The 27,419-nt window shown below is 41.1% G+C and overlaps 1 protein-coding gene across 1 annotated transcript; it reads left to right on the forward strand.

Annotated features, from left to right (window-relative positions):
* The first annotated feature begins 12,729 nt into the window (after window positions 1-12,729).
* Ssr3 (signal sequence receptor subunit 3) lies at window positions 12,730-26,545 on the forward strand. The gene is made up of 5 exons (XM_057757380.1): window positions 12,730-12,941; window positions 13,917-14,043; window positions 19,119-19,217; window positions 23,130-23,261; window positions 24,206-26,545. Exons 1-5 carry the CDS (start codon window positions 12,809-12,811, stop codon window positions 24,270-24,272), a joined length of 558 nt encoding a protein of 185 aa, XP_057613363.1. The 5' UTR covers window positions 12,730-12,808; the 3' UTR covers window positions 24,273-26,545.
* The last annotated feature ends 874 nt before the right edge of the window (window positions 26,546-27,419 follow it).

The raw sequence follows: 27,419 nt of genomic DNA on the forward strand, positions 1-27,419 counted from the left end.
TATCAGGGACTAGCACAATTTGAGAAGGATTAGGAGGTGTGGCCTTGTTGAAGGAAGTGTGTCACTGGGAGTGGGCAATCTTTTCTTCAGGGCGCTCTGCACCTATGAGCTATAGTGTCCTTAGTGCATGGCAAGAGAGTTACAGAATGGCCCTCCTTAAGTTAGCAAAGGCTGTTTCTTTTAAGGAAGGGAAAGTAGGGAGGATTTGATAGGAGGTGGGTAGTATACAATACCGTTTTAAATATTTAATATGCTCATGGAACTTATAAATGCAGAATGGACTTTTAGAGTAGGGATACTCTCTTTTCTAGAACTAAGATGAGTTCAGAATAATTTACTTGAATTAAAATGTTAAGCTTCAGGCTATATTTAGATCTAAGAATATCCACATTTATAGCCAAACTTTGTCCCCTCCATCCCTTTCTTTCTCTTCCTTCCTTCGTCCCTCCCTCCCTCCCCCTCCCTCCCTCTCTCCCTTCTTCCTGTCCTTCCTTCCTTCCTTCCTCCCTCCCTCCCTCCCTCCCTCCCTCCCTCCCTCCCTCTCTCCTTCTCTCCCTCCCTCCCCTCCTTTTTCTATCTTGTGTAGAGGGCCAAGGAGTCAGGGAGGAGCTTGAAGGATTGTTGGATCAGTGTTTCTTACCAAGCTGCATGTTATAACTACCTGGGGAGCTTTACTTTTTTTTTTTTTATCCCCCACAAGGTACAGCCCAGGCACTAGACGTTTTTAAAAACTATCCCCAGGTGATAATAAAGAACAGTCATGAGGAAAACATCTAGGAGAGAAATGTAATTCCCTCCCCGCATTTGCCACACCTTTAACGTCTATTAGAAAATACATAATTACACACCAAAACCGTGGGTTCCATGATATAAATGCTTAGGATGAAATACACGGGAAGTTAGACCTCAGCTAACCTCAAGAAAATTACTGAGTAAAAAGTCCTGGGAAGCAACTTAGAAATCTCTGTTAGAAACAAGTAGAGAAAGAGCCAACAGCCCTTCTGGTTCCCCTTCTAGGAACCAACACTAGGTAACTTCCCTCTCAGAGTTCAGCTTTTCGACGGGGGTATGCGGAGCTCCATGTGGTGTTCCGTAATAGTAACTCTCAAAAGCGCTGTTAAGCCAAGAAAGCAAATTGAGACCATTCTAAGTACCATCTGTGCTATACACAGTACACGTTCAGTGATTCTGTTTAAAGCTCGCGATGAAGTGAGTGTGGCTAGGTGCTGGGGAACTGAAGCCTGAGAAGCCCCTGAGGTGTGGCCACAGTAACTAATGGGATTAGGTTCCTGGGACTGCAGGTAGGATTTAGACAGTCCGAGAAGCAGAAAAGCCTCCTCCGACATAGACAACTTTTACTAGGGAAGGATCACGAGGAAGCTGGGGCATGATGGCGCCAGGGTGGCCGTTCTGCTCCACCTGCAGCAGGTAAGCGTCTTGAGCAGGCAGGGGCATCTAGCAGGTAGCTCATGTGCTGTGTGTGGTCCAAGACAGCTCTAAATGCGGTGCAATACGAAACTGGAAACATGCTTAAAACAGCATGTGTGTGTTTTCATGACTCCACTGCACAGTTCCAAAACCTGAACTTTACAGATGATGCCACCGTGTCCCACTGTCAAAACGCTGTGCCGGTGAGAACCTGATGTTCTCTGAGAATCAGCCAGGGAGGGGACATAGGATGGAGATTTGGAGGGGAGTGGAGAGCACTTGCAAGGCCCGCTGCAGAACTTGTTGCTGCATTAGCAGTGTGTGACTGTTCTCAGCAGAACATTAGAGAGAAAGAGCACAAGGCATACAACCTTTATGATGTGCTGTTTGTCATTTGGAGGATAAAAGTTGAAAATTCAAGACCCAAGGAGGCACTAGGTTTGGTTGGGGAGTGATTATGAATTAATGAGTGAAATCCCTTGTGTATAGTTGTATTCTAAGCCTAAAAGGAAGACAATAAAACACCTTATTAATGTAAAAATGTGCTTTTGTAAATAAAGAGAACACCATTTCACAAACTTTAGTGAGTAAAAACACCTTATGTTTTTGCCATATTTATTTCGTAAAAACATGGCAGGCTCTCCCTTTTCTGAGTTGCAGTGCCTACAGGGATAGAACCTTAGACCTCCCGTCTGGTTGGGTGTGGCTTTGCTGCTGTTTCTCCCTTCTTTGGAGGACCTCGCGCCTACCCTTAAAGACAGTGTAGCAGACCTATGCCCAGCCAGGTCTGGCTCCCTCAAGCGGCTTTGTCAAACAGTTGTTCTGTCTTTCTGACCAAGGTGATTGGATTAGCCTGGGCTTCCAGAATCTTCCTTGGTTAGTTTGTCTCCAGACAAAGTACCAAGTTCACATTTGGCATCAAGAACTATCACGATTACATAAGTTGGACAGTCATGTGACCAGCTTCCTTTCAGGAATATATTTTTTCTTGTTTTAATTGTTTTTATTGAGCTATGCACTTTTCTCCACGCCCCTATCTTCATCTCCTCTCCCCTTCTATCCTCTCCCATGACCCTCACACTCCCAATTTACTCAGGAGATCTTGTCTTTTTCACCTTCCTATGTAGATCCATATATGTCTCTCTTAGGGTCCTCTTTATTATCTAGTTTCTCTGGGGTTGTGACCTGTAGGCTGATTTTTCTTTGCTTTATGTCTAAAAGACACTTACGAGTGAATACATATTATATTTGTCTTTCTGGGTTACCTCACTCAATATGTTTTTTTTCCTAGATCCATCCACTTGCCTGGAATTTCAAAATGTTATTTTTTAACGCTGTGTAGTACTCCATTGTGTCAATGTATCACATGTTCTTTAACCATTCTTTGGATGAGGGGCATCTAGGTTGTTTCCAGGTTCTGGCTATGACAAATAATGCTGTGACAAATAAAACATGTTCAGCACATAGTTGAGCACTGTTCCTCATCAGGAGAAAGATGCTGGCACGATCAAGGGGCAGAAGTCTAACAAAAAGTCCTCCAGATTCACCCTGTGCCCTTGGCCTCATCAAGGATGGAGCTTCCTTTAACTTACCAAAGCTGATGTATTTCTCCATTTCCTTCATGTTTTTTCTTCCATTCTCCATTCCTTCTTTTTATTTAATTTTTTCCTCCCTTAAGCTCCTTTGGGAAGGGCTTCTATCATTTATTACTGGAAAAACTCTGACCCCAAACACTTACCTTTTATTGGTTTCTGTTATCCACTGGAAAGACTTATGCTAAGCAACTCTGGACTCTAGAGAGCTTCTGCCCTTAGAGGTCAGACATTTCTCTCCTCCTTACCAGTAAAGGCATTATATTAGACATATTTAATTTCATATTTTATAGGCACTAAGAATTATATTTCAAAAGCAGTTTAAATGATAGACATAGGAAACCACTTATAATATATGACTTCAATTATTTTCAGCATATAAGAGCTAATCATAAAAAATACAAGAAAGAAATATATCAAAATATCACAGTAGTTATGTGTGAATTATAAGATTATGGATGGTTTATGTGTTATGCCTTCCAACTTTATAAATGGACATAATTATTTCATGATTAGAAAGTAATAAGCATTATTAAGATAAATACATAAATTATGATGCAGTCATCTAAAAGATAATTTTGTAGTCATTGAAAATAGTGTTTTAGAAGCATTTTTAGCGACATTGAGAAATGCTAACATTGGAGCTATTGGAAAGGTAATCAAAACTACATTTAATATTAGCTATGTACACATGTCTAGATATATGGGAATGACTAAAGGAGTTATTTCAGAGTGTTAATAAAAGTCACCTGTGTTGAGATCATGGCTATCTGTCTATCTATCTATCTATCTATCTATCTATCTATCTATCTATCTATAATGCTTGTTTTCTAACATTCAGAATCAGGGTTCTTTTGTTGTAAGGAGAGGGAGCCTTTGTTTGTCCTGGCCACCCGGCTAGCTTACACCCGAAATAACCACACAGAAACTGTATCCATTAAAACACTGCTTGGCCCATTATCTCTAGTTTCTTATTGGGTAATTGTTACATCTTAATTTAACTCATTTCTATTAATTTGTGTATTGCCATGTGACTGTGGCTTACCGGCAAGTTTCTAACCAGTGTCCATCTCAGGCAGAAGATCCATGGATTCTCTCACTCTGTCCTGCTTCCTAGCATTCAGTTCTGTCTTCTCCGCCTACCTAAGTTCTGCCCTATCAGGCCCAAAGCAGTTTCTTTATTATTTAACCAATGAAAGCAACACATGAACAGAAGACCCTCTACACCATTCTTTTATAGTTGTAGCTGTATTTGAGTCTCCAGAGAAACAGAACCAATAGTACACACACACACACACACACACACACACAAATTGATTGCAGAAATTCTTACTATAACCATGGTGGCTTAGAAGTCCCTCAGTCTGCTGGCTCCCGGCTGGTTGCTCAGGAAAGCCGGTGGTGTAGCTTTAGCCCAAGCCCAAAGGCTTGACAACATGGGGTGCTGATGTCTGAGGCTGCAAAAGCTCCCCAAAAGATAAAGCATTCGCCCTTCCTCAGTCTTTTTGATCTATTTGAGCCTTTAGCAGATTGGATGATAGCCACCTCCACTGCTGTGTGAACTTTTCTATTCAACCTCCTGATTGTAATGTGGATGTCTTCCAGAATCGTCCACAGAGACATACCAAAAAATATTTTATTCTAGCTATTACGGCATCCTTAGCTCAAGCAAATCAACTCCCTTCCTCCTGTCTCTGCTGTAGGAAGTTGGACATGCTACCGTTTTCTTCTGAGTAGAACCTGAAATCCCCTCTGTCTTTCCCAAAGGTTGAAGCGGATGGGGAAACCTTTTAAACTTACACTAGGTGGACCTTTCTCCAGTGAAGTTCCTCCCCTTTTATCTCCCAATTTAGTCTCTCTCTCTCTCTCTCTCTCTCTCTCTCTCTCTCTCTCTCTCTTTCTCTCTCTCTCTCTCTCTTCTCTGTCTCTGTCTCTCTCTCTGTCACGCACAGATGTTTATTTATGAATAATTAAGGAAGAATTTCTTAGAAAGGGCGGGACTAAGTCTGGAAATGAGGCAAAGGAGAAATATTTACACGACATATTTTGAATGTAACCATATGTCTTGCCAGCTGTTACATACGCGTTTCCACTTAATCTTTCCCAATTTACCATGAAATGGGTACAGCCTTTTTCTCTGAAGTAGATCGGCAAACATGGAGTCTCGGTTGGAATAGCTCCTACAACTTGATGTAACTAAGAAATGCCTTAGGTGAAGTTTGAATTGAGGCGATCTTACTGAAAAGCCTCCGCTGTTAACAAGCTGTGCTAATATATACCAGGACTTATTTCACTTGGTTGGAACTGGTGAAACCCTTGCAAAAGGTTTCATTTCATGCTTGCAGCAACCTCAGGAACCCGTTATGGGAAGTGGGGCTCTGGGAAGGTAATCGGTTTGCCCAAGACCACACAACTATCATTGTGATAGGCTAAACAGACAATTCTCTCTGATTCTAAAGATATGCAAGCCCAGATAACGAAAACAACAGATGTAGTATATGAAGGTCCCAGAGGGGTGGCTAGAGTTGTAATGAAAACATATAGTAACATATAATAAACATATAGATGAGGAAAAGGACCTCATCTTCCTCAGAGGCGAAGGGAATGGTATCAGGAGATAACGTGTATGAAAATATCATCAAGTGCTATTTATTTCCTGGATGCAAATAGCTCAGGCCATTGGCTAGGTATCCAGCTTTGGTTCCTTAGGAACACTGTGGTTCTGTAATTATGTCATCATTTAGAATACCTGTGTGGGTTCACTCTCCCCAAACTTCATAGAGGGATTTGCACACAGTGTGCTGTCCTTCCGCTGTGGTGGGTAACACTTTATATAATGTTCCTGTATCTGAAATTCCCAACTGCTGACTATGTATTTGGGACACGATGAGAGAACCGGTATGCTAAATGAAATAGGCACTGAGGTTAAATAAATATCACTAGGGAACGTAATCTTATGATTTTTATTCAATGGGTTGTTCTTAGATGCGGCGGTTGAGTAGAGCCTCAAAATGAAGACTCCTAAAAGATGCATGACAAATTATGACTGGCTTTTGTATTATTGAAGCCCTTCCAGTTGAAGCCCATGACCTACTTTATCTTACGTTTTGTTGCCATAGAGCTTGGGCTAAATGTGTAACAAAAGAACATTGATTTCCAGTATAAATCTCCTTAATTTTTATTGTGCCCCACCACGCTGCATGAATGATGCATGCGTGGTGAGCCTCACAGTTAGCAGACTCCAGGGGGAGTTTTGCAAGTTTCAGTGTGATAGCTTTAGTCAGTGCTCATGAAGATAATACGTTTTCTGTTGATTGCTATCATTTTCTTAAAGAAGCAGGGAGCTCTATGAATATCCTTAGGCAGGAAGGAAACGGGATTTTCTGATGACTCCAGATGAGGGTCCCTCCTCACGTGGGTCACATCAGTCCTAAAAAGGAAACCAGTATTTATCTGGAAAGTACATGCTTGAAGCTCAGAGACAAACACTTGCCCTTCAAATGCTTCAGTGCCTTGTTTAGTTTAAAAAAATCAACTCCACACTAAACTGTGCAGGTTAGAAGTTCCCAGACCTTGTTTTAACAACAACAACAATAACAAAAACAATCACCTTTGTGTACTGAGTAGTATTGAGGCATTCTGAATGATGCAGTAACTACAGGGACCTGGTAAAGACAAGGCCTGACATTTCCTTGAGTGCACTATCCATGATAAGACCCGTTTCTTTCTATTATGCGAGACTTTCCCATTACATCTTGGTTTTTCCCCACTCCACCTTTCGAAAGCCTCCCTTAGTCTCAGAGTTTCACGAGGCAGAAATAACCCTGAAACCTGTGGTGTGTGACCTACAAAGGATTTCCTGTTGATTCTATTGATTTATCCGGTTAGTCTATTTACCTCCGTTTGAGTGCCTTCTGGAAGGGCGAGCTTTTGAGGTATACTGATGACATCACTGTTTCTTTTTCTTTATCTGGTGTGATCTGCTCCCTGAGGTTATGTTTCTGGATCTTACAGGTATTTGATAATGTTACCTTATTTTCGAGGAGGTAACATATAAGTTGGAGGACTGTGTTGAGCATCGATGTGGTCATTTGTATGTGGAACCTGTTTATGCTATTCGTGCTGATATTTTTCCTATACATTTTTTTTTCACTTTGGTGATGAATGGTTTGATTCATTGCAAGTGACAGTGGTCTCTCTTAGGCCTACGGAGAGAAATGAGGAAGCCGTGAGGGTTCTAACCCCCTCCCTCCACGAGTTTGCGATTGCTGGGGAGTGATAGTTTTTATTTTGCCCTTTTTCTTACTTTGCTTTCCTGCGTCTGTGTATGTCTCTGAACTGTCTCTTTCTGGGGCATGACTTTTGGATTTACTGAGACAGACAATCCAGCATGGGAGAGCCCAAGCCTGCTCACCTAGGGGCTGGGCACAAGTCTCCCTGTCTGAACATTCAAAGGTGCAGTGTGACTTTGATTCTGCATGGCAATTAGGGCACAAGTAACCATCTGGGGCTTCTGGCTCAACACTGGGCTCCTGGGGGCAGGTAGCACATGTTCTTAGAGATACCACTGATATAAAAGATGCCAGAATTCATCTGCAGTTAACAATGTGTATGCTGGAGTCATGGTTCTTGGCTTTGTAACTTGGTCTACCAGTTATAGGTATGGGATCTTAAGAAAGTTCTATCTTCCCTTTCTTCATCTGGTGAATGCAGATAACGATACAAACTTCACAGGACCGCTGTAAAGGTAACGTTAGACCATGCGTGTAAAGGAACTAGCGTAGGCGTAGATGTCTAACAAGGATTCGGTAGAGGTTGGTCATTATAATCATCATAATTGACGGTGGTATTTGCTTACTTGTAGTACCTTTCGTATTGTTGCTTCTCAATATTTGCTGAGTAATATATCATAATGCATCAGTCCTTGAAAAAAATGTAATTTGGCTAAGTAAGTAATTTCCCAGGTGATAAGGGAAAACATTAAACATGAATGTAAGTATTTCGTATCCTAAGGATATCCCAAAGTGATAATTGCATTTCAAATGGTCTCTAAAACAGAAGAGTGCCTTCCCCTCCCCCGCCCCAGAGTAGCCCTGGTTGTCTCATTTGTTGTTCTTTACAAGACTTAGTGAAAAGCCAGTGCTAGATTTCGCTAGGTTAGGAAACGTGCAGTGTTCCTGCCTTAGGAAAACGTATTAATTACTACAGTGGCAGCCTTTCCCACATGAATTTACCAGTAACAGAGGAGAGAAATCTGCTATTCCTGTTTGCAAGAGTAACAAGTATTATTGCTTAGAAATGTTCACCATTCTGATAAGTGGAAAGCGAGACCCACATATTAGAGTCAGGCTGGCACAGAATTGAGTCCTTGTGGTTCCTTCCTGAAGATGAGTCACACTGAAATACAGTCTGTCTTAGAGTTTTGCTTGGATAGACTCTGTTGGCCTCTTCAATTGAGGTATCTACTGCCCTGTTTGTTCATTGGGTCACAAGTATATGCCAAGTCCTCAGATCACGATGGTTTAAAGAAAAGAAAGAGGTAATTCAGGTGCCAAAGAGCATCACTCCAGCCCTCACGTGTGAGTTCATATCGTCTGTCACCTTCATTTTTACCATCCAAAGATTTCTCTGTAGTAAGCATCAAATGCCTATTACATTTCTCTAACTGATACACGAAAAATTACTCCCCCTATATTTTTTCTTTTCATGTTTCTCTTCCTCTACTTTTCTCAGTTCCTCCCCACCTCCCATCCCATCCAGATTCACTCCCTTTGTGTCTCTCATAAGAATATAAATAAACTTCTAAGAGATAATAGTAATAATAGTAAGATAAAAGGAAAGCTAATCCATCGGATTTGGACAAAACAAACCAGCAGAAGGAAACGAGCCCAAGAAAAGGCACAAGAAACAGGTAGAGACAGAATGACCCACTTATCCACAAGCTTAGGAGTCCCATAAAACACTAAACTGGAAGTCATAATATATAACCAAAGGAACTGTGGGGTAAAAAAGTGAGGAAAAATATTTTTAAAAAATAAAATGTTTTTTTTAAAAACCCTGTTATGACATTATGAGACAAGAACCTCCAAAGATGCTGCTCAGTGCATTTTCTGTTGATTATCTTCTGCTGGGCATGCAGTCTGCCCTTAAGAGGCGTTTGTTTCCCCAGTGAGACTCCCTTGGAGAAAACGAAGGTAGATTCTGGGTTACGGATGGGGGTGTGTTTCTCAGTCATTCGAGTTTCCTCTTTTGGGAATGCTCTGTTTAGATCTGTACCTCATTTTTAATTGACTTTTTTGTTTTCTTGATAGCTAGTTTCTTGATTTCTTCCTATATTTTGGATATTAGCCCTCTATTAGATGGATAATTGGTAAAATCGTCCCCACACTGTAGGCGGTCACTTTGTCAGAATGATGGTGTCGTTTGCCACGTAGACGCTCCTCAGTTTTCTGAGGCCCCTTATATTAATTCTTGTTCTTAGTGCCTGTGCTAATGGTGCCCTGTTCAGAAAGTCTTTTCCTATGCTAATGAGTTCAAGGCTAGTCCCTGCTCTCTCTTCTTTTAGGTCCAGTGTATTTGGTTTGACGCTGAGGTTCTTGATATATTTTGAGTTGAGTTTTGTGCAAGGTGATAAGTATGGACTTACTTAGATTCTTCTAATGCAACCACCAGTTTGACCCTAGCACCATTTGTTGACGATGCTGTTTTTTTTTTTTTTATCAGGTGTTCGTAAGTGTGTAGATTTATGTCTGGGTCTTCAACTTGATTCCATTGATCAGCGTGTCCATTTTTGTGCTAATTCCATGCTGTTTTTATTACTATAGCTCTGTAGTTCAGTTTGAGGTTGAAGATAATGATGTCTTCTGCAGTTCTTTGATTATTTAGCATTGTTTTAGCTACCCTGGCTGTTTTTTTCATATGAATTTGAAGCTTGTCCTTTCAAGACCTGTGGAGAATTTTGTTGGAATTTTCATAGGGATTGTATTAAATCTTTTTTTTTTTTTTTTGCTTTGGGTATGGTGGCAATTTTTGTATATTAACCCTACTGATCCATGATCTTAAAACGGCCTATATTTTATGTTTTCTTGTATACAGATGCACTTGTTTCCTCCCATTATTAGGCATCGATCCCAAGGCTTTTTGCATGGTAAAGAGAACTTTACCACCGAGCTACATCCTGAACCTTTATTCTTTTCAGTTTTACAACTTTTTTTTTTATCAGCTAAGTTCTTTTAAATCAGTTTAACTTTCAACATTTTTAAAAACATTTTTATTATTTTTAATAGTGTGTATGTGGGGGTGGTTAGACATCAGATCCTCTTGGAGCTGGAGTTATAGGCAGTTGTCCGCCTTGCAAATGGGTGCTGGGAACTAACCTTAGGTCCTCTGTGCGAGCAGAACCTTAGGTCCTCTGTGCGAGCAGAACCTTAGGTCCTCTGTGCGAGCAGAACCTTAGGTCCTCTGTGCGAGCAGCACATGCTCCGAATAGATTTTGCAGCATCTCTTCAGCTTCGAATTTCAGAAATTTTTATTTATATAAGATTCTAAACCTTTTCTATTTTAACTGTTATCTTTCTCAGGCATAATTCTTTTTAGCCTCATCATTATTGTTTCTGATTTTCTTCTTTTAAAAACTATTTGGATGATGTGTCTCTTGATCTTACAGTTTTCTAATTTTTCTTTTTTGATGCTCTTTTTATACCTTATCTTATAGTCAGAAGAAGACAGAGTTATAGATCTAGGTCCCTGAATTTGTGTTTATGAGTTGGTCAGAGATGGAGGAAGGAACAAAACGAAATGGCCATCAAAGCCTTGCCTTTTAACCCGTGCACAGAAATAAAATGTGTGTGGTTTACGAAAGCACCCAGATTGGAGAATGAAGAATGTAGAAAAGTTTCTCTTTCTGTCACTAACATGCAATGCAGGGAAGAGCTCGGCAGCATCGGGACTAGACCCAGAGATTCTGAAATGAGTGCTTGCATTTTGCTCTAAAATATGCTAGGTGGTCCATTTTTAATTGTTTTCCTTTTGCAGTGAAGTGGGGGAATACTCACTGTTGATAATAGATAAGACTTATATTTCCAGAAAACTCATTCTGGAACCTGTGTAGAGAACAGATTTCAAAAAGGACTGAAGATAAAAATCTCAGTGAGGATCATGGCTCTGCAGATCAATTGCTGTTTGGATAAAGCCGAGGAAAAAGATATATACAACCTGCTGTGAGAGAAGCTGAAAGCTGAGGAAATTTTACCCAGTGAACTGGAATGTTTGCAGCAATGTAGTGAAGAGAAGCGTTTGCTGGGACATGATGTGGTTGTGTATGTCTTTCTAAAGGAAAAGTGATCAGCTGGTCAGCTAAAATGGCACCTGTGCTGATACAGCCATTCTGAGCTTCAGAGGAGTCTTGCCAAAGGTTGTCCTCAGTTTTATTTAGAATATCATCAGAAGCCTTGGTACTCTAAAAAGGCTTAAGGTGAAATAAAAATAAACAAAATAGTAGAGATTTGTGAAATTATGAGACAGGTCTTGAATATCATCATTTGAAGACCATTCCTTCATCACGAAGAATTCATGACTATGGTGACTTCTGTAGGTCTAGTTTTTGGGTGAATGGGCTCATGCCTAGGAGACTAGGGCCTGTCTCCCACCTCCAGGTTCTCCATCTGCAATGGGCACCGTGATGTGCACGTCCAAGGCTTCTAGCTGTGCGATGAGGGATGTAATTCATCTGCTAGAGCGCTTGTTTAACCTGCAAGAAGTCCTGAGTTCCATTCCCAGGACCTGCTATAAAACCAGGCACGTTGTGGGACAAAGAAGCTCTTGGAGGCAAAAAGATCAGAAGTTCAAGACCATCTTCTTCTGAATGATGACTTAGAGGCCAACCTGGGTAACATGATAATGGAATAATGATTTGTACAAGTGTTAGATATAACTTCCGTCTGCAATGTTCAATGTTAACCAGATGGCCACACGTTCATTGAATTACTGAATGCATGTCCTGTGTGCCCTCAAGAGCTTTTTACTTTCGAGTTCCTAAGAACTGAAATAAGAGAAGCTGTCAGGACCTAAGTGGTTTTAGCCCCTGTTTTAAAACAGCAACAACAATAATAAAATTGAAAAATTTAAAGTATCCTTACAACAACAACAATAAAATAGAAACATTTAAAGTATCCTTCAGGCCGTGGAGATGGCTCAGAGAGTAAAGGTGCAAACCTGACAGTTTGGTTCAATCTCTGGGACCCACAAAGTGGAAAGAGAGAACTGACTCCGTCAAGTTGTCTTCTGATCTACACACTTACATTGTGGCACGGCCCTCTGATCAATCGATCAGTCAATCAATCAAGCAATGTATTAAATTTAAAAACAAGAATTAACAAGTATACATGAGAAATAAAGTACCAATAAAGTTCGTTAGTTAAAACAGTAATGCTTGTGTGGTTGCTCAAGTCAGTTGTCCAAGCTTTTCTGAGAATGAAACAGGCAAATTGGAGACTAGCTTGAGCTACCACCAGTGCCAAATAGATACTCTAAACTACAAATCCCTCCATTCCTTGCGGCGCTCTAGCGTCAAGTGCGTTAAGGAATGCGGAAGTCATGTTCTCAAGTCCAATCGTGCCTCGAGGCTTGCGTAACGGCGGCAGGCTGGCCAATCCTGAAGCAGCGTCCCCTGCGGAGTCCCTCCTCCGCGTTGCGCTGACGGTCGCGGGCGGATACGCGTCTCGGAGGGACACGCGGCTCTCCGTGTCCTTCTGGGTTTCCTGCTCCCGTCTCCGGACCTTAGCTCTGCCATGGCTCCTAAAGGCGGCTCCAAGCAGCAGTCCGAGGAGGACCTGCTCCTTCAGGACTTCAGCCGCAACCTGTCGGCCAAGTCGTCGGCGCTCTTCTTCGGCAACGCCTTCATCGTGTCCGCCATCCCCATCTGTGAGCTGCGGGCGGGCGGCGGCGGGGACGTGGCGGGCGCGGTGGGGGAGGCCGGAGGCCGCGGGGAGGCGGGGGTCGGGGACGGCGTCCCCGGGAAGTCAGTCGTGGCGTGCGTTTGAGTCGGGCGCGGGGTCTGGCCCGGGTTCTCTTACCGGTACACGCGTGTGGCCGCCTGTCCGTCCTCACAACTGTTGTTTAGTGCCCCAGATGAGAGACCCGAACCGGTATCCCTGAATTAGCAGCGTGGCCGGTGGCGAACCTCTCCTCACCCCCGAGCATCCTTTTGATTTGCAGAATGACCGAAGTTAGGCCAGGGTCAGAGGTCAGTGATCAGCCTTGTGTAGGATTTTAATAACCCTGAGAGATCACCTCTAGACTTCCCGTTTGAATGGGAAACTGCAGACCGGGCAGGCCGAGGCGGTTTCCAGGCTCAGGTCTTAGGAGTTTCTGTCTCCTGGCCCACACTGCCACACCGTCGCAGGCCAGTCACACCCAAACGTATATTCTTATTTAGGCCTTGCAAAAACGCAGCGTGCAGTGAACGGGGCGTGGAGCCCCCTGCTTCGCTGGCTCGACAAAGCATTATTTTGACTTCAGAGAGCAGCCACGTCAGCAAGTAGAGCAATGTTTTGGGAAGGCATTTTATATCAGATAGTATAATAGTACCCCATGAATGAAATTTGAATTTTTATTTGTGTCTTTTTTAAAAATTATTTCCAGTTCTGTTTCAAGTTTTTTGATGAAGAACTCTGTAGACAAGTCTTACCCCCCACAACCCAAATTTATGAATGGGAAAGCCTGAACTGCAACTAATTCTGTTTATTGGATGTCTCATTTCTGGCGAAGTTGCCCAGTTTGGATGGGATTTACTAGCTCTTTCCCCTGGGTTAGCTGTAACTAATCTGGCAGGCTTGTGTGAGGGGTAGTAATGCCTGTTCCCTTTTGTGTCCCTCCCTTCCTTTTGTCTCGACACAGGGTTGTATTGGCGGATATGGCATATGGATCTTATCCAGTCTGCTGTTCTCTACAGTGTGATGACATTAGTAAGCACTTACCTAGTAGCCTTTGCATACAAGAATGTGAAATTTGTCCTCAAGCACAAGTAAGTACGTTTGTCAAGCGTTCCTGTGATCCCCTGCATGGTAGAGAGCGTTTGTGTAGGTGCTCTGTAGTTAGAGGCATTAGTTCTACGTGTCTCTTTCTATTTTGGGAAGAAGGGAAATCAATACCTGCAGAATTGATAACCCCTTGAGCCACCAGACACTTGAGTAGAAATAGGTGTCAGAGGGTGGGATTCGAGTCTTTAAAGCACCAGTTTGTAATCGCTGGTTTCATCAGAAAAACAAATCTACCCAGTAAATCATGTTAGAAGAAACTCAGTGGAGTTCTTTCTAGAAATTATTCTGGGAACAGATTTTGGAAGCAACTTTTTTTTTTTTTTTTTTTTTTTTTTTTTAATTTATCTTATGTGCATTGGTGTGAAGGTGTCGGATCCCTAGAACTGGAGTTACAGACTGTTGTGAGCTGCCATGTGAGTGCTGGGAATTGAGCCTGGGTCCTCTTAAAGAGCAGCCAGTGCTCTTAACGACTGAGCCATCTCTCCAGCCCTATTGGAAGCAACTTAAAAAAAAAAAAGACTCTAACATTTTCAATGCCATTTACATTTTTTAATCTCATAAGTGTATTCACTGTAGAAGATAAAAATATTTCTTGAATTTTAAGATCACATATTAAAAGACAGATTATTTTAATAGCGTTTAGAGAAGAAAACCCAAGTTTTACCTCAGTAAATGTTTATGTTACAAACATGTGTATAGTCTGCTTTCCTAAAGTAAAATAGAAGACTATAGACCTAGGAGTGATTGTAATATTTATTTGTTTATTTGAACTAGGGATTATGTAACCCAGGCTGATCTGGTGAATGTGTTGGGATTATAGGCATGAGCAACCACACTAGCTGTAATTTATTATTTTAGAGTGTTGTGATCCTCTTGGGAAACAGAATATGAATAATATTTAATTTGAAGAAATGTTCTCTAGAGTTAATTTCATATACACTTTTGGGGTAGCAGGATATTCTCTGGTTTATTACAGTAGGACCTTTAGGATTTGGCTTTTCTTTAAAGTAATTTTTGTTATGATTTACTTGCCTGAGGGGGGCAGAAGAGAGTGTTAGATCCCTTGGAGCTTGAATTACGCATATTCTGAGCCCCTGAAATGGGTGCTGGGAACTGAACTCAGGTTCTCTGCTAGAGCAGTGTGTGCTCTTAATTGCTGAGCCATCTCTCCAGCTTCTATAGTAATTTTTTAAAAAGGAGTAGAGATTTTGAGCTTAAACATGCTGTGTATTTAACCTTTTTTTTTTTCTTTCATTTCCCGTAGTATCGACACTTAATTAGAAAATTTTTGTTTGGATTGATATAGCAGTCTCCAGCAGGTCTCTTGAAGCAAAATCATAGGGTCCACTCTGACAGGCGTTGTATAAAGCTGTTTGATGATATTTTTTCCTCCTTACATCATTCATATCTTATGGGTTAAAATTACACATACAGATGAGGGACTGGAGAGATGGCTCAGTGGTTGAGTGTAGTGTCTGCTCTTCCAGGGACTCAGTTTCAATTCCCAGCACCCACATGGTGACTCACAACTTTTTATAACTCTAGTTGTAGGGAATCCGATGCCTTCTGGCCCCTGTGGTCACCAGGCATGTCTCTTGTGCACAGACATATGTGCGGGCAAAATAAATAATAATAAATAATAATAATAATGATAATAATAATAATAACATTTCAAAGATCTTAGCCAAAAGACTGGGAAATAGCATATTCCTCTTTATTTGTGATTTTTGTTTTGTTAACTATCTTTACTCATCAAGGTCCTTTTTTCTAATACAGTAACACCAAAAATCCTTTTAGGTTCTTAGAATCAAAATCATCTGCCTCCTTCCTCTGCAGCCTAGCCCTTCAGAGTTAGACGTGGCCTTCCTGTCATCCCTTTAGTGTGTCTCGTGCCCATTTCCGTTCAGAACCTCCATGCTTTCTGTTCTTACATGTCTGTTGTTTCAGGACTCAGACAACCTTTCCAGAGAGTCCCACCTGACTTTGATCTTTGTTTTGTTGTCTTCATGCTAGGCTCTTGCAGTTGACCAAGAATTAATTAGTGGTGTGTTATGGTTTCAGGTAGCAGGGTTTTAGTTAAGAGGTGGGCAGCAGTGGCCTGAGCAGCTGCTGTCCTGGGCGTGCAAAGGCTCGACTTCATGGTTGCAGTTCTGCTAGACCAACAGACTGATCAGCTCATCTCTGCCGTCTTTCTGTCTAGCAGCCTCTTTGCCGGCTGCCATTTCAAGATTGAGCTCCTTTTGTCCTCTACTCTCCTGAACTGTGTTCTTAGGAGACATGGTTGTCTATGATAGAGACTCCATCAGAAATAGTTGTCCTCTGGCCTCTGTATGCCCATCCCCCAGTAGTCCTAAAGTAGAACAGCTATAGATTTACACGTTGTGATGTGCAAGGCTTACTCAGTGAGAGTTTGAATGCTTGTAGGTTGTGGTGACAGAGAAGACAGCTCCAGAGTAAACAAGCCTAGATTCCAGTGTTTGCTCTGCTGTTCTTAAATGTGTTTGTTGTCTTGAGTTATATAGTTTTCCTGTATATTTTTACTCTAGAGGTGTAGGATTAGGATTCTTTTTTTTTTCTTTAAAATATTTATTTATTATTTATACAATGGTCTATCTGTGTGTATGCCGAAGGCCAGAGGAGGGCACCAGACCTTATTACAGATGGTTGTGAGCCACCATGTGGTTGCTGGGAATTGAACTCAGGACCTTTGGAAGAGCAGGCAATGCTCTTAACCACTGAGCCATCTCTCCAGCCCAGGATTAGGATTCTTATAGTAGCTCAGAAGCGGAGGAGAGGTGAAATAGGATCACATGTGTGACATGTTGTTAAACATAGCATCCAGCATGTAATATATGTTTTGTTCAAGGTTGGCATGAAAACTTTTGTTTTTAGGAAGGTGTCATGATGTAAATAGAGTTTATAAAGACATTTTAGGCATTTTGTTTTAGGAAATTAAATGTGTTCTTTTTTCCCCAAAGGTTCTGATGTACTGTTGAAAGAAAATAGAGTACAAATAATTCCCCTGAGCTGTCTTGGTTGATAGTATGCTAGGCCCTGGAGTGAGTTGACTTGTCTTGTTGGAAACTGCCTGAGATATGTTTTCCAGCAGACTTAAGACATCTGGTACTGGACAGGACCTCTCTTTTGGATGAACCTGGTGGCAAATTATAACATGCTAGACCTAGAAGAGAAGTTGGTTTAGGGTTTTTCAGATAGATTTCCTGTGCATAATGTCCGTAAGAGGGTTTATGTGTAAGTAATTATTTTGAAGACTTAGGTCTTTTAATCTGGCACCTAAGAGTGTGTGTTTTGATGTTCAGCTACGGATCATTCATCCATTCCCATCTCTCTTTGGAGGCTTGCTACAGAGGAAAAGGCGTGAAGTTAGGTTCAGGAAATGATTCTTTGTTTGCTAGAGAGGCTGAGAGAAGATTCTCCCTCTAGAACCTAGCTTCTCAGGAATGAAAGAGACGACAGAAAGGGTGATTTTTATGTAATAAAGTCATGTGAACTTGGGTCTTTGGAATAAAAATGTACCCTTGAGGGTCCTAAATATCTCACCCCACAACTCATCTGTTTTCCTTAGCTTTACCTCCCTTGAGTTACCAATTTGGGGGTTATAAAGTTAAAAAGTAACAGTGACCCTTTAAAAATATTTGTCCATTGACTTTTACCTTTTATGCATGTCAGTTCTCTCTTTGTTCTTGAGTGGAGACAAGGGGAAATCAGCTATAGTTTGTTCTTACTGTGTATTGAGGCTCTAGATTCTTTTTGTTTGTTTGTTTGTTTTGTTTTTCTAGACAGGGTTTCATCGTGTAGCCCTCTCTGTCTTGGAATTCGCTTTGTAGACCAGACTGGCCTCAAGAGATCCGCCTGCCTCTGCCTCTAGAGTACGTGGATTAAAGGAGTGCGCCACCACTGCCTGACTAGACTCTAGATTCCCGAGGCTCTTGTCGTTGAATGACTGATCTTGGGTGTTCTACTGGAGTCCATCTGTATTCCTCCAGTTTTCCTTGGTGTACTGACCAAAACAAAACAGTGTGTTAATGTGAGAGTCTGAGGACTTGAACCAGATTTCCATCTGTTCCCATCCTGCTGGGCTGTCGTGTTGAACACCTTCATAGTGAGAACACTCTGGGGCTGGTAGGGACCCTGTGGAAGTTGATGTTGTCATTGCTACATTCTCTTCTATAGGGACAACTGTAGCTCTCAGTCTGTGAAAAATACACTACATTGAATAGAAGTGTCTTAATTTATGGGTGACTATATTTTATTTAAATATACCACTTTCTTAATAACCCCACCTGATAAAATTCACCTGTAGATTTTCGTTGTTGTTTTGATCTGTATACATTTTTGAGACAAGATAGCATGTAGCTGAGGCTGGCCTTGAGCTCTTGAACCTTATGCTTCCACTTCCCAAGCATTGGGATTATAGGCATTTGCTATCATGTCCACTGATGAGTATGCTTTTCTCACCCTACCCCCCAAATAAGATCTGGAGATTCCGATCTGAGTTCTTGATCAAACTTTCTGTCTGCCTCTCTTAACTCAAGCTAATTTAACTAAAAGAGCTATGGTCAGCCTGTAACCTAATTTTTTTTTTTAATGAAATTGTCCTTTGGATTGGAGCTATAGCATAGCTTTAAGATACTCTAGGTATTTTCTTTCATGTTTTAAATCAAGACGTCTGTTCTGTACTCTCCTTGGAATTGAATCCCATGAGTAATGAAACACCCCCTGTAATCACAAAGATTCCCAGTGAGTTGTGCTAATAGCATTTGACTTTTATATCCATATTAAATACCCCTGCTTTGGAAAATGTTCCTTTTCAAGCAGCAGTCAAATCCCATAGTTAAGAAACTATCTCGAGGGTTTCTTGAGCTTCTTTTAGGCCTGTACACTGTAATAAATTTGGAATTTTCTGTCGAGTTGATTTTCTTAAAATGTAAAGTATCATTCAGTCGCCAATCTAAAATATGAGTACAGAGTGTTTTGTAGGACTGACTTTCTTCTCTAGAGCATGTAGAAACCTTTTTCTTCCTGTGTTTCCTTTCAGAGTAGCACAGAAGAGGGAGGATGCTGTTTCCAAAGAAGTGACTCGGAAACTTTCTGAAGCTGATAACAGAAAGATGTCTCGGAAGGAGAAAGATGAAAGGTTCGGTGTGTGTGTGTGTGTGTGTGTGTGTTTACGTACACTTGTATACCTGATGTCAGGTATTTCCTCCATCACTGTCCACCATGTTTTTTTTTTTTTTTTTTTTTTTTTTTTGCTGAACCAGGAGCAACCAAGGGTTGGTGGCCAGCAGGCCCTGTGGCTGGGGTTGCAGGGTGCACCGGATGATGGCTGCTGGGTTCTGAACTGTGCTCATGACTGCTCTGCAAGTGCTCGTTAATCTGCCTCTCCACCCCCTTGACTCCTTGTTTAAAGTGTTAGTTACAAAGCTTTGGAAAAAATAAGTTTTTGAGTTCTGATTAAAGATGATAGATGTTGGAATTGTATAAGTAGTAGTAACGGTGATAGTACTAGCTGACATTTTTTGAGTTTTTGTTACCACTAGAACCTTTTCTTTGCGCTATCGATACACAGCTGATTTGTTCGAAGTGTTAGGTATACATCTGCAACATGAGTCCTGCATTTCTGGCTCAGGAATCATTACTGAAGAAGGGAAAGAAAGATTTTAAGAACTAGAGGAATAGGAAATTTGCTGTGAGATTGTGGTCTGCTAGAAATGTCAGAGAAGTTACATGCATGAACTCTGATCAGCATGGATGCCTAAATGTGACCTGAACGAGGAAGAAGACATCGATAGACAGTGATGTGGAAGGGAAAGCTCCTGAGGCCCCAGCCCTACACAAAGAACTGCAGGCAATTAGAATGCCGAGGGGGAGAAGTAGTCGCACTGGGGAAGCCGCATGGTATGCAAGCCCCGTGAAAAAGTCTTCCCGGCACCACAGGTGGAAGGTCTTTATCACGTAGACTCTAATTTAAAGAACACCAAGTAACTTAATGAACATTGCTTCTGCAGTGGTTTGGAAAGGCACCAAACATGAATTATCTTCTCTGGCTGCTTTATAAAACTTAGGATATGATATTAAAGTCATGGCAATGGAGGCCTTTGTAGGGAGCAGTCATGAGGTTTGGCTGCATAGCTCTTTGGTTGCATAATATTGAGTAGAAATAAAAAAGAATCTGTAACCCTAAAGCCCCCTTTTCCTAAATTATGTAGGACAATATTTGTTAAACTTGGGTACATGCCATAGTTAACCAAATTTCACAGTAATTGACCCAGCTATCAAGGTTCTGGAGGTGGTCGTATTGGAAATGGCAAACCGGTCTCACCTGTCCACTGTGGACTTGCCTGCTGTGCTCTGTGTACTGGTTTTTGATCCTGGGATGTCTCAGAATGTGCCACGTTTAGGTAGTCATTAGCAGTGAGTCAGAACGGGAACTGGAAGTGAAACTTCTTAGCTCTTCAGAGTTGTGTCAGGTGGATGTAATAATCTGTAAAGTGCAGATTATTCCTCTGTCACCAGTATCAGTGCTGTTAGTATTTCTCTCCCAGAAATGGTTTACCCCAATATAGACTCACTTGCTCTGTCTGTAACAGAGCAGAGATTCATTAAGATGGTAAGTTGCTCTTGGAGGATAAACTACTTCCAAGAGGTTTGTTGTAAGAAAATGTGCAGCATCTGTGTCTCTCTCCAGGCTCCATTTATAGCTGTTTAGGCGTGTATCTGTCGTATCTGTCGTGCTGCTCTCCCCAGGATGGGAATAAGCAGTTAGAGGTTCAACAGGTGTTTGGAGGTGTGGTTGTTACTTCCTGATTTCATGAATCTCTTTTGTTTGTATTATCTGCTTATAACAGTTGCTGTTTGGTCTTCTTTTTTTCCTTTCTTAGTAAACTGTTCCTGAAGAATGATTCCTTGAGAGTTGTTCTCCCAAGCTAATTTTTCTTTTTTTTTTTTTTTTAATTTTTATTTTTCAAGAGCCGGGTTTCTCTGTAGCTTTGGAGCCTGTCCTGGAGCTAGCTCTTGTAGACCAGGCTGGCCCCGAATTACCAGAGATCCACCTGCCTTTGCCTCTGCTGGGATTAAAGGCGTGCGTCACCACTGCCTGGCTCCAAGCTAATTTTCCAAGTGAAACCTTGGTAGGCCCATTGGTAATGATAGATTAGGGTTTTTAAAATTATTCCAAAATAACCAGTATGTGGGTGAACCAGAAGACATTTGGATAGTCCTAACTTGTATTCCTTGTGTAACATAGGAGCTAGGGTAGCACCGTGGTCAGACTTTCATCTCAGTTGTTTGGAGGTGATTCTCTTTCAGGTCATGGTAGGAAGAGAGTTAGGGAGACATGCTCAGATGTCACTGGGGATGGTTTAATCAGCAGAGTAGAAGCACGCCATAGCTCACTGGGTCTTATGCCAGAGTTTAAAATAGCTGTGTTGATTCTGAGTATATTTTAGCATTCAGGTGCATTGGACCTGTGCGCCTTACTGTGCTTTATTTCTTTGAACACTGAGAGTGGTAAAATATATTTCCTCCAGTTTAGATTGACATTTACTCTTCTTTGAACTCAGAATGGTTTTAGTTGTTGGCTACACTTTAATGTAGTATTCTTCCTGTTTCCCAAAGTAGAGTGCGTTTATTAAGTTGTAGTGTTTGTAAAAATCAAGGAAATAAAGCGTAAGTGTTATTAGTGACTACAGATTCCACATGGTGAAGATGGGTGATAATACCCTCATTTTAACTCCTGTAGCCAAGCTTCTTCAGTTTGGATGCTAGCACATGATGTGTAAAAGTGTTGGTTAGTATCCCTGTGGGGGTGAATGGGAGGGCTCTGTGTCATGCGATCAGTTGGTTGGCTTCCGGGGAGGACAGAGCGTCTACAGTTGCAGTTTTTAGTCTTTTTTGATGACACCACAGTGACGCTGCATTTCGCTTTTACCAGGTATAATAATCTGTACATACATGCAGATGTTTCAGAAACAGTAATTACCATACTGTGTGTGATGGATGTTCAGGGTTTGTTGTTGTTGTTTCTGTGCATTAAAGAAGAAAGCAAGTCTCAGCTCACTCGGTTAATTTCTTTTTTTTTTTTTTTTTTTTTTGGTTTTTCGAGACAGGGTTTCTCTGTGGCTTTGGAGCCTGTCCTGGAACTAGCTTCGTAGACCAGGCTGGTCTCGGTTAATTTCTTTAGGCATTGAACAACTTACTTCATTTCATACTCCATCAGTGGATCATAGTCTACTCTTTAAAAAAATGACTTTGCGAAGTTAATTAGCTGAGTGGGATAAAATCTGCCTTAATCAAAAGCATTCTGAAATATCTTCTTGGCTGATTTGGAGGGATAAAAGATAGATAAATATGGGAGCACTTGAAACAGATTTAAAAGTAAGAATTTTATAGAGGTTAGAAATATTGTCCAAAAAATCATGTGTTTCCTCTTTCACATTTAGTAAAGACAGCCAAAGATAGACCTGGTGAGATGGTGGCTTGCTGTGTTCTTGGTGTTATCCCTTTAAGATGCAAAACTAAAGGCTGAAGCCCTTGATTAGAGATCCTTAAGCTAGGATGCAGCCAGAGAGGCTAAAGCCAAAGAAACCTGTGCAGTACCGACTGTTGAGACTAAGTGCAGACTTCACCAAGGCTCTCAGCCCTTTGGCCTGTGATACGACATCATCTAACATTTGTGTTAGACCACATCCATGGCAGTCCTGAGAAATGTGTGACTGGTCCACAGGCTTTGGGGTGGGACTTTTAAACAATGACACCTATTTTAGATGCTTATAAAATCTTGTCAGTTGCAATGAATGTCATCCCCTTCTGCTGTAGTGTTGACTGTTTGGGAAAATGGTAACATGCCCAGTAACTGCTATTTAGCATCAACAAGGAAAACAGAATTCAGTGGAAGAAAGGAGCTAATTTGCTCTAAGTTTAATAGTGCAAATGCATTCTTACCCTTGAAAGCAAGGAAAAGTTTGTCTTGTAATAAATGAGAACCACTTGGTATTTAAAATTTTTGGTTATATTTCTAAACTTATTTGACTTGTTTTTGCATCTATAGAATCTTGTGGAAGAAGAATGAAGTTGCTGATTATGAAGCCACAACATTTTCCATCTTCTATAACAACACTCTGTTCCTGGTTCTGGTCATTGTTGCTTCCTTCTTTATACTGAAGAACTTCAACCCTACAGTGTATCCTTTTAAAAGTTCTCAGAACCCTATAAATAGCAGTTTGCTTTATTCTTAAGCCGTCTGGTATGTTATTGGAAATAAAAACTTGTCAGTTAAGTAGTATAACTTTAGGCAGGTGTCTGTGGACTTAGAATAAAAGTTTCTGGCTTGACTTAGTGTTTTTAAGTTTGTAAGTTAGTTTATGTAAGTAGCAAGTATAACAGAGCAGTCGTACATTGTGTGTGTGACTTGTCTACTTAGGAAAGGAGTCAGGAAGTAGACGGTCTTCACTAGTTCCATTGTGCGTATCTGCTGGCCTTGCGGGTTAGGTGCATGGCCAGGGGAGTTACAAATGCCAGGCGCATTTTATATATTCAGTATTCAGGATGCTTTGAAATTGAGCTTTGGTCAAGAGTCATTTGTCTTTTATTAAAGGAATTTTTTTTTTATTAAAGGTGTTACCCAGGAAAATATAGCCAGACTTTTAATAATCAGAAGTTATGGTATAATAAAACATCAGACTCCTTCCAACTCGTGTCTTTTGGGAATACCGGTGGGCCTTGCCAGAATGGCCCCAAAACGGCTTGCTCATAGAGGCTGCAAATAGCATGAGCTTTGTGAACCTCCTTCCCTTATAGTCCAGCTGTAGCAGGACTCAGGACTCTGACATGAGGATTTGTCTCCTTTACTGTTTGGTGTCTGATGTTCTTTGGCCAGCTCTTCTCATGAGGGCTTATGTGGAACCAAGATGTGTTCTTTGTGATTGTTACTTCTTCTAATTTGACTTAAGTGTCTTTTTCAGTATTGAAACATTGCTTGTATTTTTTCATGCTTTATAGCCTTCGTATCGTAAGTTGTGTTTACAGACAGTGAAACTACACGCACATGCTTGTGTCAATAAGGAAAACCCCCTTTTTTGTTGAAAACTAATTTGGAGGTCTCTTTCCTTAACCTTATTTCTGCAGGAACTACATTTTGTCCATAAGTGCTTCATCTGGACTCATTGCCCTCCTGTCTACTGGCTCCAAGTAGACCCTGTAGCTTGGCCCCCGCCTTTGTATCTATGGGTGGCCTGTGGTGGATGGAAAAGTATCAGGGTGGCCAGGTTGGGAGACACACAAGATGTTTTTATAGTCTGGAGTTTGAGGGATAAAAATGCAATAGAATGTAATTTAGTGTTTGTTTATTGGTTCTTTTTGACTGATTGTTGAAATTAAATGAATTTAAGGGAAACTCAGAGTACCAGGACATTTATTAAGGCAAGAAGTCTTGCAACGTGCTGTAATCACAAGAGAAGAAAATAACTTGTTTCCTACAGCTGTCAGAGGTCACGGTAACCTGGACTGAGCTGTTATTATTTATAATAGGAGGAAGAAGTTAATAGCTGGTTCTCTGTGTTCCAAGCACAATATTACAACTTTTGACTGTAAATCTCAGAGTGAATCCTCTTCCCAAGGGATTAAACAGAAGTCTCTGAGTTTGTAATTTATAATAACTCAAACACATGGCCTCTCCACTTCGACGGAGAGAACCTTAGAGCTTTTTTTTTTTTTTTTTTTTTTTTTAAGAAAGGCAGCCAAGGTAGTGACCTAAAAATAGTACCCTGCTATGAATGTTGGCCTGTGAAGCTAAAGCACACACTGTTCGGCGGTATGGCTTTGGCCCTGGGCGGTAGGGAGGTCAGCTTGACCCCGCCTTATTGGTTTGATGTGTGAAGTCACTGGAATCATTGTTTTCTGTGAGCAGGCTCTCGGCACCACAGGCATAATCGTAAGTGGGAAAGCACATCTTTCCTGATTATTGACACTTGAGAGACCAAAAGACTTTTTTTTATGAACCTAGCCCTGGAATGCAGTGACCTCTCCAAGGAATTTACAGTGGTTTAAAAGGATTGTCAACATTTCCTATGAGTACTTTAATAAATTTGTCCCCTTTTGCCCAGGGTTCCTGCCAATTATGAACAAACTCTGATCATAGGTTTTGGGGTTTAGCAGAAGAGCAGCCTCACATCGTGTCCCCCACCCTACAACATGTGCAGATTGCATGTTTCATGATTTCCAGATTTGCATAACTTTACACTTAGGGTCATTGACTTCATATTTCTGTTTACTGTTCACCACACCTGGGCACTTCCTACAAATGGCACCTCAAAGGGAAATACTCCTAATCCTTAGTTTCTACTTGTAAACTTAAGAGGAACATACAATACTATTTGTAACTTTAAAGATGTATTTACCAAGAGTTGAGCTATTTTTGTCCTGGTACATGAAGTTTCAGTAGTCTGCATTACGAACTTAGGAAGCCTGGAGGAGTGTCTTTATATGGTCACCTTACTTCTCAAGCTTCTGGACGTGTTCAGCTCTTCGTTGTGGTGCATTGTTACCTGAGTACCAGGCAATGTGGAACAAATAGGAAATGAGGAGAGATGCAGTGCAGAGTGTAACACACATGAGGTAGGGTGCTTTGTTCTTCTGTTTTAATCAGTATTTGGCTGGTAACAGTTTGTGTGCAGGGTGTTTATCTAATAAAATAATTGGGTGCAACATCAAGCTCCTTCTAAGTGACTGCTGCAAGCGTGCCACTAGGTGGCAGTGCCTGTGTAGATGGGAAGAAGGTCACCACCATTATTTGATAATATTGTCAGCAGCTCAGGAATGGTGAAACAGAGGTCCCAGCCTCAGATTTTTAATTCTCTTTAATTAGTAACCAAAATTTGCTGGGTGAGTAATTGTGCAGTTTTTTTTCTGCCCTGAATGTTTCCTACAGCTGTCTTTGCATTTAACTCCCAAAATGTCCTCTGTCTCTGCGCCCCCAGAGAAATTTCTGTGTACAAACTCATAGCCAGATCTGATGGCTCCCTTAAAGGATTTAATGTCTGAATCCTTCACACTTAGAAATGTGGGCCCTGTTCCCTAATCTATTCTCCGTAGTCGAACATGGCAAGTAGAATTATGAAGTGTTGAGTTAGACACATAGACAGTAAAATCCTATGGCAGAGTTTCTATTTTAAAAGGACCCCCTGCGTAACACCAGTAAAACAGGACACTCAAAAGTGCTTGCTTTTTTTTCCATATCTGTAATAGGTAGAATATTAGTGTTAAGCATTTTTCATTTCTTGATTTATTCATTGCTTAATAAGTCTTGTATCTAAATTTACAGCTTGTACTGTTATTGTTTGAACTTGGGAAGAATACTTTGAAACAGGATTTGAAGTTAATTGAAATAATGGAGGTTGAATTTATACTCAACATTCTTACAAAAGCCTTGTTTTTAACAAGTATGATTAAACTGTTTTTAAAAATGTGTTTTTTCTGCAGTTCTTTATGTGAACCATGTGAGTTTCTTTATTACATGTTTTATATTTACCGTCTTTCCTATGAAACATGTAAATGAACTGTTGAAGTTACTGCTCACTTGTGTGTGAGGTAGTGACAGGCACAACACAGTTGAAGAAGTCAGGTCCCTGCCGTAGTGTGCTGCTAACGTGTGCCCACTGCACTCTCCTTGTTCACGTGACTTTTTTGCCTACCAGGCATTGCAGTTTCTGGGGACACTAAGGGAGGATTTGTACGAATGTACACATGTGCACATACGGAGAATTCCAGCATATTTCTTGGGGTCAGTACAAGTTTATTTCCCATCTTCTTTAGAGTCTCAAACGGTAGTTCTTAGGAGTTTGGGAGAGTCTTTAATTCATTTTTTTTAAGTTTTATTTGTCTCTGTGTGCGTGCATGGATTATTATATGTGCGTTCGCATACCACACATGTATTGAAAAGGAAAGAAAAGTTTGTGTAGAAATTTTTGAAGTTGTCTTCTAAGTGCAGTCCAAGCTGGCCAGAAACGTAAGGTCCTCTCTTGCGCAGTTCAAGTGCTTTGATTACAGGTGTGTGCGCGCCAGCACTCAAGGCTTGCAGTGCAGATTTGTTTGTTTCTGTTTTTTGTGGGAATGGGGATGGTTGAGAGATGGTCTAATGTAGCCTAAGTTGAGCTCTCGATCCTTCTGACTCTGCCTCCCCAGAACTGGGAGTAAGAGTGTATACCACTTCCTCGCTTCAGCCTGTTTTGGTCTCTGTGACTTCAGTTAAGCATTCAGTGCAGTATAGATGTCGATTTAATTCATTTAGATGATTATTGTGTATTTCATGGTGACATTTTATTTGTATTTTATATACGAGAGA

The sequence above is a fragment of the Chionomys nivalis genome, chromosome 24, assembly GCF_950005125.1.
Source record: "Chionomys nivalis chromosome 24, mChiNiv1.1, whole genome shotgun sequence".
In the NCBI taxonomy this organism is placed as follows: Eukaryota; Metazoa; Chordata; class Mammalia; order Rodentia; family Cricetidae; genus Chionomys; species Chionomys nivalis.